This window comes from Elgaria multicarinata, chromosome 5, assembly GCF_023053635.1.
Source record: "Elgaria multicarinata webbii isolate HBS135686 ecotype San Diego chromosome 5, rElgMul1.1.pri, whole genome shotgun sequence".
Lineage (NCBI taxonomy): Eukaryota > Metazoa > Chordata > Lepidosauria > Squamata > Anguidae > Elgaria > Elgaria multicarinata.
The window spans coordinates 5,894,587-5,914,276 of NC_086175.1; the positions used below are offsets into that span (position 1 = coordinate 5,894,587).

Genomic DNA, 19,690 nt, shown 5'->3' on the forward strand with positions numbered 1-19,690 from the left:
GTAACTGCCCAGGAAGACAACTTCCAGTAAAGAGCTATAAATCTGTTCTGGAAGGAAGTCAGGTGCAGATCAGAGGAAGGGAGAGAAGTTTTAGCAAAGATGAGAAGGAAAAGGGAGACAATAAAGAGGCTTTTACTATATTTACCATATTTTTCTTATTAGTGAGAAACAGAGGAATGTCAGACACAAGAAAAGATAGAAAGTAAAACATGTATATCATCATTGGTGGTAATTGGTGGTGGTTGAAATGTGATGTTTCTTCCATTTACTGTTTCTCCTCTGTCAAAGCTCCACATTTTAAAAAAACATTTAGGGTAGTATCCAAATTTAATCCAATGTAGAGTAGACCCATTGAAATGAATGGCATGTTACTCATGACAAACTTAAGTCATTCTCACTCAAGGGGAGATAGTAACATATCATAACAAAAAGGTACTGTTCAGTTCATATCAGGCCCTTGGGAGCTTCCATATTATGTTGAATACAAAAGGTTTTTAAATTTCTGAATCTTATAGGGCCATGCACAGATAGAATATATCCTCCCTACCCTCATTTTCAATCCAGGTTGTGAACAGGAAAAGCCTTAGGTCTAAAACTAGTATGGTGAATAATTCTGGTAATAATAGCTAGCGCCCTTGCTTGCTAAAACGTAGGTTTGGAAAAGGGTTGTTTTGAGAACAACTGCATTCCAGCAGAGATCATAAAGACTAGTGTGACCTCTCCTTATCACCCAACTTTTCCTGTGTGGAACTTGCAGTGATCTGTGCCTCAGTGATTATTGCATCACTCCTGTTTGTTTGTAACCTTTGGCACCAGCATCGCCTAATCTTATCTTGAAGCTGCTGGCTCCAACACAGAGATGTGCAACATTGTAAGTAGCCTTGGCCATCCTCAAATATTGGGACAGACTAGTTTTACTAGAGGCTGGTAGATTATTTACAGAGTGGATTTGCAACCAACGGAGGCAGATTTCGCCTCTCAAAGAACCCGGTGAACTCCTGCTGTACTCACCGATCACAATGAGGGTATAGTTCACATTCATGCTGCCAAAACCGTTGGTGGCCTTGCAGATGTATGTTCCTGCATCTTCACTTTCCACTTCCTTGATTTTCAGTCCTTGTTGGAGGACTCGGAACCTTGTCCACCCATTGTGGATGGTTCGTCCATCTTTAGTCCACATAGTAAGAGGAGGAGGGTCACCCTCCACAGGGCAAAGGAGTTTGATCGTTCTTCCTAATCTCACAGACTGCCGGTGGATCACTTTATCAGCAATTCTGGGTGGGCCTAGAAAGTAAAGGAAAGAAATACAAAAGTTACCTATCTGGTTTCATCACTGCAAGTTTAACATACCATCAGTCAGAAAAGATGCCTCTTTACTATGAATTATGTAAACGTAAAAAACTATCCTTCTCTATAAGGAACAACGGAGACTAACCTAGGAAATTCAGGGTTTTAAATTTATTTATTTATTTATTACATTTCTATACCACCCTATTATTATTATTATTATTATTATTATTGTTATTATTTATTTATTTATATAGCACCATCAATGTACATGGTGCTGTACAGAGTAAAACAATAAATAGCAAGACCCTGCCGCATAGGCTTACATTATAATAAAATCATAATAAAACAATAAGGAGGGGAAGAGAATGCACCAAACAGGCAGTATAAAAGTCAGAGCAAAATCAAGTTTTAAAAGCTTAGCCAGAGCTCTCTGGGCGGTTCACAAAAATTAAAAACATTCAAAGTATAAAACAACAGTATAAAACCATAATATGAAATACAATATAAAAGCTCAACCAGATAAAAACAGCAGCAATGCAAAATTACGAATTTAAAACACCAAGTTAAAATTTATTTATAGACTGTTAAAATGCTGGGAGAATAAAAAGGTCTTCATCTGGTGTCTAAAAGCATATAATGTAGGTGCCAAGCAAACCTCCTTAGGGAGTTCATTCCACAACCGGGGTGCCACAGCAGAGAAGGCCCTCCTCCTGGTAGCCACCTGCCTCACCTCCTTTGGCAGGGGCTCGCAGAGAAGGACCCCTGAGGATGACCTTAGGGTCTGGGCAGGTACATATGGGAGGAGGCGTTCCTTCAGATAACCTGGCCCCAAGCCATTTAGGGCTTTAAATGTTAATACCAGCACTTTGAATCGGGCCTGGACCTGGACTGGCAGCCAATGAAGCTGGAAAAGAACTGGCGTAATGTGGTCTTGTCGGCCAGTCCCTGTTAGTAAACGTGCTGCCCTGTTTTGTACCAGTTGAAGTTTCCGGACCGTTTTCAAAGGAGCCCCACGTATAACGCATTGCAGTAATCCAAACGAGAGGTTATCAGAGCATGGATCACTGTAGCTAGGCTATCTCTGTCCAGATAAGGGCGCAGCTGGTATATCAGCCTAAGCTGATAAAAGGTGCTCTTTGCCACAAGTGACAGTTCTGGATCCAAGAGCACCCCCAAACTACAGACCCGATCCTTCAGGGGGAGTGCAACCCCGTCCAGGACAGGGCAAACATCACCTCGCCGGACAGATGAACTACCCGCTAACAGTACCTCCGTCTTGTCTGGATTGAGTTTCAGTTTATTAGCCCACATCCAGTCCATTACCGTGCCCAGGCACTGGTTCAGAACAGCCACTGCCTCACCTGGGTTTGATGAAAAGGAAAGGTAGAGCTGAGTATCATCCACATATTGATGACACCTCAGTCCACATCTCCGGATAACCTCCCCCAGCGGCTTCATGTATATGTTAAACAGCATAGGGGATAGGATAGAGCCCTGTGGAACCCCATGGCTTAGGAGGCACAGAGCAATAACCCCCAGCACCACCTTCTGGAATCGGCCATCCAAGTAGGAGTGGAACCACTGCAACGCAGTACCTCCACTGCTATGGGTACTCACGTGTTAGACCCCTCTACCAACACAGAAGAGAAGAGGTGTATGCAGCATTCTGTCCTTCATTTGGCAAACATTAAGAAGACTCTGGATTGGCCAGGTCTGGTGTAAATGCTAGTAGCCAAGCCTTTGCCAGATTAGCAGAACAACATTTCAGTCTCCAGCTCCAGTCTCTGGAAGGGTGAGTTGTGGACATGGCTGCCCATGATCCCAGCTTAACCCCAGTGGTATCATTCATAAACCTCTAGTCTTATCGCACAAGAGGACATTCAGACATCGTAAACCAAACGTGCCACTGCCACCAATGCACCAACCAAAGGAGAAAAGCAAATGGGGGTTTAGCAGATTTCTTCTTCTCTACCTCCTACTCAAACATCACAGGGAGCAGACACCTTCATGGCCCCAAACTACCAATTGTTTGAAACATAACAAAACTTGAAACCAAAATTAGTAACAGCATTGGCAGTTAAAACAATACATTTTCCTTTAATGTTTGCATGTATAGCAATTCCCTTTAACACTGACCAGATGGGAGTATTTCAACAAACAAAGGAAATCTTATAAAAGTATACTGAATGGCTCTAGGTCACAAAAGAATTTGTTGGAAAGCAAATTCATTTCATGGAGAAGGATACAGGATATCCTAATGGAATTTACATTTCACACACCCACAAATATTATCTTGCAGCATATTTCTTCGATTTCTATTAACGAATTAATTATTTGGTTCTAAGAATAAACATATGGCTTAAAAATAAACACATGGCATAGTCCCCCTGATACTGTGTTGCATAAGGCTGCAAGATGGCATTCCATAGTTGAATGACACCACTGCCATCCATCTGTGAAAATCTAGCACGTCAGGAAGAAGGGAGCTAACCTAGCCTTGCTGCTAACAGGCTAGCTTTCTACATGCAGTGAGTTTCTGTTGAGTGAAAACATTCAAAGAAGTAATTTTCTATAAATTGCACTATGAAGCGATACAGCCCTAGGAACATGCTTTCCCTGAATATATGAATTTCATCTTAACTTTAGAGAAGTAAGAATCGAATGCTTAACCAAATGGCATGAAACAACCCTATCATGCTATGTGATGCTAAATATTATGAACTAGTGTGGGAAAAAATGATCAGAAGCCCAGGCCATAGCTAGACGGGGCTAAATCCCGGGGTGATCCCGGGATCATCCACATGACACACAGGGGATCCCGAGATCAGGGAGGGATGATCACTCCCTTGTCCCGGGATCTCGCCTCCCCTTTAGCCCTGGTTTTTCCATGGTCTGGTTTCCGCGGCCCTTCCACGCCCCCATCTGGGCCTTTCCTGCGTTGTCACCATAGCGACGACCCTTCAGAGGCCCGGATGTACCAATAGAGAGGCTGGGAAGGCCGGTTTCCAGAAGTGCCGAAACAGGCCTTCCGAGCCTCCCCTGCGGCCCATCTAGGCTTCTGCTGGGTTGCCGCCGTTGCAACGACCCAGCAGGAGCCCAGATCGCCACATGGCAGGAGCTGGGAGAGCCCATTCCGGCACTTCCGGAAATGGGCCTTCCCAGCCCCCATCTGGGCCTTTGCGGTTTAAGGCCTGCCCATGCTTCCATCCAAGGAGAGTCCCAGATGAAAGTGTGGGCAGGTCTTAAACTGCACGTCTCAGTTCATGAAACCACAATTTGAGAACTTGTAACCTAACTCATAGATTTCCACTTCTTTTCTTATGTTCCATACATTCTTAGAGGTTCTCAGTAACTTCACAGAGATAACTGGCAGTATAAAATATTATCCTAACAGGCTCAACCTATACATGGTTCTACAGTGACAGCAAAGCATAAGGATCCCAGAAGCAGCACAAATCCTGCTTGATTTTCAGTAGTGCAGAGAAAGTGGAGGGAACACGCTGATGTAGAAAACGCTAGTTTGTAAATGGTAGTCATTTATTTGCTTATTGCACCTATATTCTGCTTTTCCTACAAGGAGCTCAAGGCAATCATACATGGTGCTGTATCAAGCTGAGAGTCACCCAGTGAGACTCATAATTGTGTAAGCATTTGAACCTGTCCTAGTCCAACACTACATAATTCTGGCTCGGTATGTCTTGGTATGTCTTCTCTAACAATCACTATTTTGTTCTGGGTTTTTTTGTGCAACCTTCAGATACATTTTAGAATCATAGAATCATAGAATAGCAGAGTTGGAAGGGGCCTACAAGGCCATCGAGTCCAACCCCCTGCTCAATGCAGGAATCCACCCTAAAGCATCCCTGACAGATGGTTGTCCAGCTGCCTCTTGAAGGCCTCTAGTGTGGGAGAGGCCACAACCTCACCAGGCAACTGATTCCATTGTCGTACTGCTCTAACAGTCAGGAAGTTTTTCCTGATGTCCAGCTGGAATCTGGCTTCCTTTAACTTGAGCCCATTATTCCGTGTCATGCACTCGGAATAACTGCACACTTTATGATGGGGTAGTGTTATATGGTCTTGCAAAATTTCATCAGGGTGAATTACCTACTACCTGCCGATAAACCTGATAATTCCAAATACATGTTTCTTTGGTCTGCTCCCTTATGCTGAAGAATTGTTCACCTGTTACTCCAAATTGCTTCTTTTTAACATAATTCTCTGGAATCACAGATCTAAATGTTCTGTCTAAATATTGCAGGAAACAGTAATAAAATGATAAAATTGTACCATAAAAGCTTTTAACTCCAAGAATGGTATGTGTTAGTTTTCCATGCTGTTAAGGAGAACTTTTTAAAAAGAGAGCCTTTTATCACTTGAAAGACATACATTCACAGACAATGGGAAGCCAGGACTATTGGCAAATCCTGTTTTACTCTGAACAAGCTACATATCGCTGGGTGCAGTCGCCTCTCTCTAGCTTGGCACCTCCCACTAACACAAACAGGTAAATAAAACAGAATTGGTTTCCTGTCCATGACATCCAAACCCAGGATCCTTTCTTGCTGTTCTCAAACAAGCCAGGCTTGCAAGCCAAGAACAAGCCAGGATTTGTTGCTGACTCATCAAACCTGGCTTGTTGGAAGCAACAAGCCAGGATTCTAGGTTCAGCTGACATATAAAGATATCTATGGAAATATTGCTCCACTATGTATCAATAGGTAGAACTAAGTGAGACACACAGGAAGTTAGATCGAAGAGGAAGTCAGGGACACAGACTTTGATGGAAGGAATACTCGCCCAATCAGGAGGTGACACAGCAGTCAGTGACTCAGCACTCTCAGGAGTCAGTCAGGGCTGGAGAGAAGTTAGTTAGAAGCTATGTTTGTTTGAGGCAATAAAAGTTTTATTTTTATATAATACTGCATTCCTCATTTGCAACAAACCTATCTTTGAAACATGGTGTCAGAAGTCTAACAGGACCCATTTACAATAACAACAAAAAACAGCTTGAGATTTTGGATTATGGAGTGAGGTTTGAAAGCCCCCCCATCACTGGATTTCACTGGGCCTAATCTGGCTCAAGCTTGGCAGAACTGGAAAGAGGAGTTTGAATTGTACCTGGATCTTGCCTTCACAAAAGAGGAAGAAAAGCAAAAGGTAAAGTTATTATATTATCTGATTGGAGAAAAGGGGCGAGAGATATGCAAAACTCTTGGGTTTAGTACAACTTCTACTCTGTAACAGCTAGTAAAAGGGCTGGATGATTACTGCATACCTAAACAAAATGAAACAATGGAACGATATCAGTTCTTTATGAGGCAGCAGGGGTCTGAAGAGAGACTGGATGCTTATGTTACTGCACTAAGGACTTTGGCAACAACCTGTAATTTTGGGGCTATCACAGACTCCCTCATCAGAGACAGAATTGTCTGTGGGCCCACAGACCAACATCTCCGTGAGAGGCTGTTGCGGGAGCCAGATTTAACACTGACTCGTTGTTTGGAGATTGCTAGGGCAGCTGAAGCTGCTAAAGAGAGGCTTAGGACATTAGAAGGCACCCATGAGGTGCAGGTGCATGCAGTCCAACACCAGTCAAGTCAGTATAATGAGCAGGGCCGGCAGCCTCAGAGATGACTGCCTAAAATACAGTGTATGTTCTGTGGGAAACAACACGAAAAGAGAAAAGAAAGGTGCCCAGCATATGGACAGAAGTGTAAAGGTTGTGGCAAACCCAACCATTTCCAAAGTCAGTGCAAGAGTGAGAAGAAACCTAACAGGCTGGCTGTGAGAACAATACAGAATTAAAGCGATGAGTCTGAAAACTGTGAGGATGTTTTAAGCCTCACTTTGGGTCCAGTGAATCATGATGTCCACATAGTGGGGAATACAGGGAAGAAGGTAACCTACCCCACCACATTGTTTGCCACTATGTTGTTGAACAAACACCCAGTTCGTTTCCAACTGGATTGTGGAGCCACCTGCAATGTGCTGCCATTAGCTCTAATAGACAAGAAAACAGATCTGGAACCATGTGGCCAATTGCTCATTATGTACAATAGCAGTACCCTAAAACCTGTGGGGAAGTGCAGGCTAAAGATTCGCAATCCAAAGAATAATAGACTCTATCGCTTAGAGTTCATCATCGTGGAAGGGAATGCCCACAGACCACTGCTAGGAAGCAAAGCAGTCCAAGCTATGCAATTGATTCACGTGCAACATAAGAACATCCTGAATGCTGTACAAGCCAGTGAGCAGAACCAGTCCAGGATTTGGACTATGGAGAAAATACTGAAAGATTTTGGGGATGTTTTTGAAGGGGAAGGACATTTGGCAGGGAAATTGAAACTTGAGGTAGATCCTTCAGTAGAACCAGTAAAGATCCCTAAAAGGAGAGTTTCTATGGCATTGGCAGAACCACTGAAGAAGGAACTAGCAAGCCTTCAAAGCAAAGGCATAATTGCTCCAGTAGAGACTAGCACAGAATGGATCAGCAGCTTGGTCATTGTACGGAAACCCTTTGGAAAACTCCGTATTTGTATTGACCCTAAACCTTTAAATAAGGCATTAAAACACAGTCATTATCCCCTGCCAACCATTGACGATGTTCTATGTGACCTATCACGAGCCAAGGTTTTTTCAGTGTTTGATGTGAAAAATGGATTTTGGCACATAGAACTGGATAAGGAATCTAGCTACCTGACCACATTTGCAACCCCTTTTGGCAGATACCGCTGGTTACGAATGCCAATGGACATCAGCCCTGCCCCAGAAGTGTTTCAACGCAGTTTGAATCAAGAGCTAGAGAACATCCCAGGCCTGAAGATAATCGCAGATGATATCCTAATTGTGGGAGAAGGAGATACGATAATAGAAGCAACAAGGGATCATGACAAAAAGTTGTGCCATTTTCTGGAGAGGTGCAGAGAGAGGAACATCAAATTGAATCAGGATAAGGCCAGATTAAGACTGAAAGAAGTACCTTACATTGGCCACCTGCTGACTGCAGATGGGTTGAAGGTGGACCCTGGAAAAGTTAAGGCAATCCGAGAGATGCCACGACCCGAGGATGTGAAAGGTGTGCAACGATTCTTAGGCATGGTAAACTACCTGGCGAAGTTTTGTAAAGGGTTAGCAGCTGACTGTGAGCCACTCAGACAGTTAACATACAAAGAAGTAGAATGGGAATGGTCAGAGAGTCATCAGCAAGCATTTCATAAAATTAAGGATACTATATCCAAGACCCCTGTACTGAAGTACTACAGCCCAGGAGAACAGCTAGTCCTACAATGTGATGCCTCACAAAAGGGGCTTGGAGCGGCCCTTTTACAAAAACAACAACCAATTGCTTTTGCCAGTAGAGCACTGTCAGAAACAGAGAGAGGTTATGCACAAATTGAAAAAGAACTGTTAGCTGTCCTTTTTATGATGGAACGCTTCCACCAGCTCACTTTTGGACAGACAGTACATGTCCAATCTGACCACAAGCCACTGGAAACCATTGTGCGGAAACCATTATTGAGTGCCCCAAAGAGGCTTCAAAGGATGTTGATGAGATTGCAGAAGTATGATGTACAGATCCAATATCATCCAGGCAAGCACCTGGTAATGGCAGACACATTAAGCAGAGCATATCTCTCAGAGCCCAGTGAAGATGGTTCAGTTGAAAAGGAACCAAGTCAATAAATATGCTGCAATATCTACCCATTTCACGGCCACGCCTACAAGCAATACAGGAAGGCACAGAGCAGGATACCAACTTACAGATAGTTAAACGCATTGTCCTGGATGGTTGGCCAGAGACCAAACATCAGCTACCAGTGGAAGCTACACCCTATTTCTCAATGAGAGAGGAGCTCAGTGTGCAAGATGGAATTCTCTTTAGGGCAAACAGAGCTATCATCCCAGAGGCAATGCGCTTGGACATAATGAAAAGGATACACTCCTCACATATGGGAATTGAGAGCTGTCTGAGGAGAGCGAGAGAATGCGTATATTGGCCTGGCATGAATGATCAGCTGAAAACTTACATGGCACAATGTGAGATCTGCAATTCTCTAGGTGACAGACAGCAAAAAGAAACACTCCACCCACATGAGATTCCAAGGAGGCCTTGGGAAAAGGTAGGAGTAGACTTATTCAAGTTGCGAGACAAAGACTACCTCATAACGGTGGACTACTATTCCAATTTCTGGGAGATAGACTCCTTGCTAGATACCCGATCTCGAACAATTATCAGAAAGCTTAAAGGACACTTTGCCCGTTATGGAATACCCGATGTTTTATTTTCAGACAATGGCCCTCAGTTTGTGTCTGAAGAATTTAGGGCCTTCAGAGCACAGTGGGAATTTGATCATCAGACATCGTCACCGGCCTATCCCCAGAGCAATGGGAAAGCTGAGTCAGCTGTCAAGACAGCAAAGCGTATTTTGGTCAAAGCCAAGAAAGCTGGGACAGATCCATATCTAGCTGTCTTAGACCACAGGAACACCCCATCACAAGGCTTGGATGCGAGTCCAGCTCAGAGTCTCATGGGTCGAAGAACTAAGACCTTACTTCCAATGCGAGGAAATTTGCTGCAGCCAGAAATCCGTAACAGACGAGCTGACTCTATAGCAGAACAAAAATCTAGACAGGCCCATTATTATAATAAGTCGGCCAAAGATCTACCTGATCTACACAGTGGTGAGCAAGTCTGGATTCAGCCAGCAGGGCAAGAGAACAAGGAATGGCGAAAGGCAGAAGTACAAAGGCAAGTGAACACACAGTCATTTGAGGTGGTGACACCAGAGGGTCAAGTCTTCAGAAGAAACCGTAGACATCTGCAGAGGAACAGCCAACTAGTATCAAATGTAGGTGTGCAGAACCACAACCAAGAACAGCAATTCCAGGAGGAGAGAGCACCCACTTCACAGTCTGGCCTCCAGGCAAGAGGTCATTCGGAATCCCCTGCCAGAGAGACTGGGGAGATAGTTGAAATGTCCTCACATCCTAGGGATACCCAAGATACCGCTTATCACCCCAGAGAAACTACATCTCCTATAGCAAAACAAGTAAGAACTCGAGCAGGTCGCCTGGTACAGAAGCCACACCATCTACAAGACTATGTTTAACTTTCGGGGGGGGGGGGTAAATGGGAGTTGTAATGTATTGTTGGTTAAAATAAAAAAAGGAAAGATGTATCAATAGGTAGAACTAAGTGAGACACACAGGAAGTTAGATGGAAGAGGAAGTCAGGGACACAGACTTTGATTGAAGGAATACTCGCCCAATCAGGAGGTGACACAGCAGTCAGTGACTCAGCACTCTCAGGAGTCAGTCAGGGCTGGAGAGAGGTTAGTAAGAAGCTATGTTTGTTTGAGGCAATAAAAGTTTTATTTTTATATAATACTGCATTCCTCATTTGCAACAAACCTATCTTTGAAACACACTATACAAGTGTCCTGTTCCATAAATAAGAAAAGAAATTGAGGGGGGTCTCAAATCCTAGGCCTTAAAGTATTCATGACACATTATTACTTACATTCATGAAGTATTATTACATTTTAAAAATGTGTTATGCTGTTATCCTCACGGATAAATACTGAAAACTGAGTCATCCCTACATCAAAAATCCAGCTGTTATATTTAATGATGCACATTGAAGAAAAACATCCCCACTTCACATATGCTGATGGAGTCTGAGCTAAAGGAGACTGACTGGGAACGGTATCTCAGAGTTGCAGTGGATAGTTCGATAAAAATGTTGACTAAGTGTGCAGCTGTTGTGAAATCACTAGGGGATCACTAGGAAAGGCACTGAAAATATCATAATGCCTTTATACAAATCTATGGTGTGACCACCCTTGCAATACAGAGTACAGTTGCCATCATTGCAACTGAAAAAGGGATATTGTACAACTGCAAAAAGTGCACACACACAAAAGGACAACCAAAATGACCAAGGGGCTGCAAGGCAAGCGTTTTAGCTTACAAAGACAGCGGAATACCTGATAGATGTGTATAAAATTACGCATTGCGTGGAGAAGCCCAAGGTCCTTAGATGAATCTAGGGTCAGCTATTAAAGCTGAGTGGTGGGAGTTTCAGAACAGATAGAACCACTGACAGCTTTAAAAGGGGATGATTTGAATTCATTCTCTCTCTCTGCTTTAATACTCCCACAATAGTGAAAAGCACTTTACTAATCTGAGAACGTTAAATCATTAAATCATAGCTAAAGCAAATGAGATGTATTTGACATTGATTTCAGGTGTTTGTCTTGATGAGGGATTTGCCCCGGGGTGGATCTGGAGTGGAAGCAGGTCGCCTTCTCCTGTACAATCTGCCCCACACACTCAGGTCCTCTGGGAAGAATTTACTCCAGCCAACAAAAACAAGGCTGACAACTATTACCCAGAGGACCTTCTCCAGTGCCGCTCCCAGAGTATGGAATGGCCTGCGGAGAGATTCATCAACTTAACAGTCTTCCGGGATTTAAGCAACCCATAAAGACTGATCTCTTCCGGCAGGCCTACCCAGTTGAATTTTAAGATGCCTTTTAATAATGTGCTGCTTTTAATAATATATTAGTTTATATGTGCCTGTTTGCTTTCTCTTCCCCTCCTTATTGTTTTATCATGGTTTTATAAGAATGTAAGCCTATGCGGCAGGGTCTCGCTATTTACTGTTTTACTCTGTACAGCACCATGTACATTGATGGTGCTATATAAATAAATAATAATAATAATAGTAATAATAATAATAATTAGTTTTAAATGTTTTAATTATATGTACTTTATGGTGTTTGCATTTCTGTTGTACCCCACCTCGATCCAGAGGGAGAGGCGGGTAACAAATAAATATATTAACGTAAAAAGATGATATTGGATGACTGTTTATATTAGAGGAATACAAATACAGAGGGATGGTATCTGAAATTGTTCATGATGTCCAGCACTATATTTTAACTGCTGTATTGATATAAATAGCTATTGTATTGTTAAAATAAGAATTTTCACAATTTTGGGGTGATTTGGACCCACTATCTTGGATGTGAATTATTTCATTTCTGCCATTTCACTTGAAATGGGATCGAACTAAACTCAATGCCCTTTTATTACACCTCTCCATTACTCACTCACTCTCCTTCACTTCCCTCACCCTATTCTAGCTCACTGAGAAGGCTCACTTTAGTTTGATGACATAGATTTAAAATGCATTTAAAAGTACAACAAATGCCACATCAGGAAAGCCTTGAAAACATACTCTAGAAAGAGCTCTGTCTATACTGGAACAACGTTTTCCATATGTCAGGGTGAATTGATTTTAGTTAAGTTATGTTTTATAAATTTTACATCAAAACTCTATCTCTGTATGCTACCTGGAGGAGTTATTTTAATTATTTCATAGAATCATAGAATAGCAGAGTTGGAAGGGGCCTACAAGGCCATCGTGTCCAACCCCCTGCTCAATGCAGGAATCCACCCTAAAGCATCCCTGACAGATGGTTGTCCAGCTGCCTCTTGAAGGCCTCTAGTGTGGGAGAGCCCACAACCTCCCTAAGTAACTGATTCCATTGTCGTACTGCTCTAACAGTCAGGAAGTTTTTCCTGATGTACAGCTGTTAATATGTATAATATTAACTTATATATTAAGTTAATATTTTAAACAATATTTCTATAATTCTAGAAACTGGTACATGATATGTTGCTTATGTCATAGAAAATTAGTTCTTTGTTCATGACTTGGGTTGAGATACTTAATACATCACCTAGGGCGGATCTACACTAGTGCTTATGCAGCTGGACAACCATTTGTCACGTAGCTTTAGGGTGGATTCCTGCATTGAGCAGGGGGTCGAACTCGATGGCCTTATAGGCCCCTTCCAACTCTACTATTCTATGATTCTAGAAGCTTTTGCTTCTCCCAAGTTGGAAACGAGGAGGGCTTCAGATGGGATTGAGAATGAGAGATAATGAGAAGCAGTCATTCAGCTCAAAATGTTTTCTTGTGGATATGTTTATAAAAGTATAATGGCAGCAGCTTTAAGATAGTAATGTAAACTTTTTTTAAACCTGTTTAGTGAATTCAGACCTTACTTTAAACATGGCTGTTAAAAAAAACACAGCAAGTAGCCATCACTGATTTTCAAAAACTAAACATTTCAAGTCAGTCTTAACCACCTTAATATCTGCCCTCCTCTTAGTCAAGGAGTCACACTATCTCATTATATATCTTCCAAACAGAATTATGGAGTCTATGCAGCCATTAAATAAATTCAAAAATGAGATTTATGATTCTTCAGAAAAAGTCCTCAGATATATGATGTTTTGATAGTGACTTGAACTGAGTGATATAATTTAGAAACACCCCTAAAAATGAAGGTTAAGTACTTTCCCACTCCACACATTCCAGAGTGCACACAAACCTCCGTTTTACTGCTCGATCTGGGCAAGCAGGAGGACACTTTGCCAACAATTGTTTCAATTCAGCCTTGTTATTTTGGGGCTGAGGAGCTATTATCTGGCTCGAAGTTCACACAGGGCCTTCTCACAATTGTTGAACCATGTCCTGGGAGACCATTTCGCCATGATAGAGTTCAAAGTGATCTTTATTAACACATTAAACATAATACCAAAAGAGGAAATTCCAAGGAAGGTCAACTAGCCTGGACAATTTCTTGAAATGGAAAAGCAATATTCATTGTATTTAAAGTTCACAAAGTAATTCATTGCACTTTTAGTAGCCCCTTGGGTAACTTTAATTTTATTATTTAATATCAAATATATTCCTTCCTGCAAACATTAGAATTCTTATGAACTAACAACTTGCAACCCAGCAACTCTGCTTCATTTGTGAGATTCATCCAGCACAAACTTTCACAATAAATGCAACAAAGGAAGTTGCAGAGGGGAAGGCTTCATATATATAGCAGTAATCGCCACATCACCAGGGGAAGGATGAGCAAGAACCTAAGGAACGTCTGCTGCAATTGGGATGTTTCTGGAAATGAAAATTTAAAATATGTGACCTATATTTCAGTCCTCAAAAATTGTCAGGCTCTATGACAAAACTGACGCCAATTATAGCAGTGAGAGCTTTGCCACTACAAAATACATATGTTCTGGCATTGTCTACTTACAAATAAGTATATTGACACATTTTGTTCATGATACATGCCTGGTCACCATGATACATGCCTGGTCTACATTTTCATCCAGAATTAAATCCTAAATGAATGATGGAGCATGTTCAGAGGAGGGCAACCAGGTTGATCAGGGGTCTGGAAACAAAGCCCTGTGAAGAGAGACTGAAAGAACTGGGCATGTTTAGCCTGGAGAAGAGAAGATGGAGGGGAGACATGATAGCAGTCTTCAAATACTTGAAAGGTTGTCACACAAAGGAGGGCCAGGATCTCTTTTCGATCCTCCCAGAGTGCAGGACACGGAATAACGGGCACAAGTTAAAGGAAGCCAGATTCCAGCTGGACATCAGGAAAAAACTTCCTGACTGTTAGAGCAGTACGACAATGGAACCAGTTACCTAGGGAGGTTGTGGGCTCTCCCACACTAGAGGCCTTCCAGAGGCAGCTGGACAACCATCTGTCAGGGATGCTGTAGGGTGGATTCCTTCATTGAGCAGGGGGTTGGACTCAATGGCCTTGTAGGCCCCTTCCAACTCTGCTATTCTATGATTCTATGTTTTCCCATCAACTGACCTGGCATTAAAAAACAGGACTTTTAGGCTAGGAAGACTGCCTTCGAAGTCACTAGATATGTAAAATTTCCAGAAATTTTGAAGCCATGGGGGGGGGGGGGGGACTGTGTGTTGTTGTTTTTTTTTCCATTTTTTTTCCAGAAAGAAACTGACATTTTTGGAAAAATTCAAAAAATGCAACATTAGCATTGTTTACAGATTGAAAGTCACTTTTGTTACTTTAGGAACATAAAATGTAATCACGTACAAGTTGGTTTGGCATAAAATTGTCACATTTGATATATTAAATGTACAGTGTATTCAAGCAATTATTACAAATTGAATGTACTTTTTAAAATGTTTACTTGAACTGTAAGGAACTGGTTTTGCCAGTTTATGAGGAGCAGGCAAAAAACAATTAAAAAAAACAAAAACAGAAGAAACCGTCAACATTAAATATATATATTATATATGTCTCCACTAGTTCTCCACAGTGCCAAGCAGACATAAAGCACCCATTCCCATAAAAAAGAATGGAGTAAAAGACTTAGTGAATATGCATGAAATTTAATCAGACTCATCAGTTTCAGTCTCTGCTTCAGTGGCAGTGCTGCCCCCTAGAAGCAGAAATGCGTCTTGCTCTTGCATTTGAGAGTTGTAATCTCAATTTGCAACTAGGACTTGCTTGTCCTTGGTACACAGAAATTGGAATGATCTGATACTGTACAGAGTTTTTAGAAAGCATTTGGAGAAGTAAATATATGAACACCTTGTCTTAAACATTTTTTTCGTTATGCTAAAATAAAACATTCCATAATCCATTTTTTTTATTTTTTTTTTTCATTTGTTCCAATTTTTCAGAAAACAAAAAAGGCTTTGGGAAAAAATGGGGAAATGGTTTTCCATTTTTTCCCAGGTTTTTTCTGGGCCTTCGCATCTTTAGCTGTCACCATGGCTTCTTTCAGTAGACAATAGGGGTGTGCAAAGTGGGTCTTCTCTGCCTTGAAATCTGATCTGGAGCTCCATAGAGGTGATTCTCTGCCTCGATTTTGGAGCCCCTCCCCCTCTCTCCGCCTCGTCGAATTACCCTCGAAGAACCATTCAGTATTTGGGTAACTGGTATTAACAGAAATGCTTACAGCGCCCTCATTTTTAAAGATAAAGAGATAAAATTTGGCACAGTGATAGCGCTTAAGGAGAGCTTTATTTCCACCAGGAATGAATCACATTGGTTCATGCTTTGTTTTTTTAGGAATTTTTAAATGGAAATTAACAAAATGCTTACACCTGCATAATTTTTATAGATAAAGAGATGACACATGGCAAATTGATAGTTCTTAAGGAGGGCTTGAGCTCCACCAAGTTTGAATTAGATCGGTTTATGCTTTGATTTTTTAGGATTTTTTTGTTCAAAATCCCCCACTCCAGCCTTCTCCAACCTGGTGCCCTCCCAATCTATTGGACAGATGGACACACCCGCACCCAGGCACTGAAATAAAGAGCCTGCCTGTGGTTTCCTCAGGTGCAGAGGCTTTCTCACTCATGATGCCAGCCATCCCAGCAGCACTTTCACACTGTGGAAATGTGGACGATTATTGACTTCTATGAATCTGAGCAGAAACACACTCCCTCTCAGCAGCCACCAGTTAGTGTTTCCCACTTTCCTGAACCCTGTGATTGGAGAACACCGCTGTGGCCATTCCTATTGGTTAGCCACAGAATTCAATATGAAAACTACCCCTTATCCTCACTCACCATCTTCCAAATATGGAGATACACACACACACACACGGTTAATTCTGGAGACTTTAGAAGCTCCAATTAGTCACGTCTCTGCTCTGAGAGTATTCGATGGGTTTGGAAGTGGCCAATCTCTGCTCCGGAAGATCGAATGCTCCACGGATTGCTGCGGTTACCAGATGATTCCAGGGTGGAGTCCACACCCCTAGTAGACAACTGAATGAAGGGAGGGCCAAACAGCAGCCTACCCTCATTCCCTGCAATGGCCAGGCTGGAATTCCACCATATCTCCCCTGCTGGTTGTCACTTGAATAATCATTCCCAACTTGCTCCTATTTCCCCATTCTTCAGGACATATTCATAAAGCCCCCAATAGCAGCATTGAAAAAGTACAAGTTTTAAGTGCCCCAAGCAGTACTTCAAGCTCCCCATGGAAACTGCACACACAGAGAGTGGGGTGCCCTTAGCCTCCAGGCCTCCCTAAAGAGTGTCCCTTTGGTGGTGAACCCAGCACTATGGTCAGCATCTCAATTTTACCCCCTGGGTCCCAATGGGGTTAGGGCTTCTGGAAAATGCTAGGTCACTTTTAAGGCCTGTCTAGCAAGCAGAAACTCTAGGCAGCCAGGCCTCCTGGAGCACTTCCTACTCAAAAGGAAGGTTCCCCAGGAAGTAGGCAAGAAAAATGGTAAAAGCTTACTCACTGTCACACCCAGGGCTGTTGGTCATTATTCTTTCTCCTTTGGCTACCAGAGTGGATGCTGCTGTTGAATACCTTGCCAAATTTCAGGCTAGGATACCACAGCAGTCTTCTTGACATGAAGCTTAAACCAATGGTGTGAACGAGAAGTGTATGTGATCTGTACCATGGTTCCCACTTGCAGTTTTCTTTATGCTGTTTAAGCATTTCAAACTATGTGCTTGGAAGCTAGTTAATAACATCCCGCCAAGCAGTTCCTCTGTCTCCTACATGGGAAGAGCGTGAGCTCCTCATCTTTTGTTGTCAAGCATGTATTTTTTTCTGATCTCTTTTCCAATATATAGTTATCTCCAGCAAAAGTAGGCTTGAATCCATGGTGAAATTAAACATTCCTAGAAATTACTTCACTTATTTAGGGCTTCTTTTCTCACATTATGAAAACTGTAAGACAATTATGGACTGACATCCAGAGAAAGTTCTGTTGATTCCATCAACATAAGTAGGCTTTTTGGAGAAGATACGTTTTGAAGTCCTTGGCACTGACTCCAGTACTGAAGGAAATGTGTTTAATGAATGCTTCTGGGTGGCGAGAGGAAGGCAGATTCCTTAAGCTGAATCTTGGAGTCCCTGGGTGGCTGCAAACTTCCTTATTTTATCTACCCCCATTTAACTATTCATTGTTGTTAGCGAGTGCCAGTATGATTGCTGGAACATACCAAGGTTAGCATAGAGGTTGGTAACTCTGGAATACATTCATCACTTGACCCCAGTTCTGGTTGCACTGATTTATACTCTCATTATATGGGCGTAACAAAGGAGTTTTGCAAATAGCACCATCTGCTCCACCAGAGGTGCAATGTGGACCTAGAATCCTGTCATCCCATCCCATCTGTGTAAGGCATCTTCCTATGTACTTGCCAGAGACACTGGATTATGCTTTAGCCAAGGCAGCTCAATTCTCTCCTGCAGCCACTGCAGCTAAATCACATTCATAGGATATGGCTGCCAGTTATTTATGTACTACGTACATAAAATTACATGGACCAAAAAGGGCAAGGTGGCCTTTTCTCCGTGCTTGACAGTCTGATGTAGGGCTTCCTTCCCCACCTTCCCACAGTCTGTTCCTGACCTGTGTCCATGTGCCTCCACTCCACCCTAAGAACTTGATTTGGGAAAGAACAAGGCTAGGGGCAAAGTGTTTCCTCCAAATCCAGTTCCTCTGGCCTGCTTATCATGCTCTAGTGTGGCATTGCTAGAAGGTGTCAAAGAGCTAGAATGTCAGGAATGGGTACGCATAAAGTCACCATCAGGGCTGGTTTTAAACTTGTTGTGGCCCTAAGCTATAACATGTGAGCCCCTTCCCTCTTCAACAAATAATAAAATGCACTGGAGATAATTTAGACTGACCCCAACCACATAACACTATTCCCCCTTCCGAAGAGGTCTTCATTTTGTACTATGTTTATGGTTTCCCAGTGTAAACGTTGTTAAAAAAATTCTTTCTTTCTAACACGAAGCCTCTCTTAATGTGAGGCCCTAAGTTGTAGCTTGCTTAAGCTTGTACATAAATCTGGCCCCGGTCACCATGTATGCTAGGGATAATTTTTGGAAACTGCCCAGAGAGCTTCGGCTATTGGGCAGTATAAAAATGCAATAAATAAAAAAGATATCTGAAAAGCAACAGAGTTTCCTTGAGTTCTACAGCCGTGAGTCTAAGATGTAATTTCATGATGTCACTGCACTGCCAGAAAATATAGTGGGACAAGCCTACCTGATGAATATGGAGATAGAGGCACACTGGAATACCATTTAACATAGCTCAGTTACCTCACAGTCTAGTAATGTGAAATCCCTGGAGCTCTTTCCTAAAGAGCTACAGGAAGTTTGTAGCAAAAAGCTTAAAAATGCATCTGGAAAGCTTAAAATGAACTTGAAGCTTGTCTTGTACTACTGAGCATGTGAATATATATATACACAGAAAATTTCATTTGGGCAGATCACTGTATGATGCAGTACATCAGTATATTACCTACATCTGCTTCAAGAACCCTTTAAGTGAATTATTGCAAGCTGCATAAACCTAAAATCCCTTTTCTTCATTAATTAGCAATTCTCAGCATTACTCATTTTTGTTGTTGTTTATTTGTTCAGTCATTTCCGACTCTTCGTGACTTCATGGACCAGCCCACGCCAGAGCTTTCTGTCGGCCGTTGCCACCCCTAGCTCCCCCAAGGTCAAGTCTGTCACCGCCAGAATATCATCCATCCATCTTGCCCTTGGTCGGCCCC

General features: G+C 42.3%; 1 protein-coding gene across 2 annotated transcripts in view; it reads right to left on the reverse strand.

Moving 5' to 3' along the window:
* The window catches only part of FGFRL1 (fibroblast growth factor receptor like 1), a 265,004-nt gene that overhangs the window by 154,337 nt on the left and 90,977 nt on the right, over nucleotides 1-19,690 (reverse strand). For both annotated transcript variants that reach the window (XM_063125943.1, XM_063125942.1), the window contains exon 3: nucleotides 1,012-1,284. In XM_063125943.1, coding sequence (XP_062982013.1) covers nucleotides 1,012-1,284 — 273 coding nt within the window. The remainder of the gene's footprint in view (nucleotides 1-1,011; nucleotides 1,285-19,690) is intronic.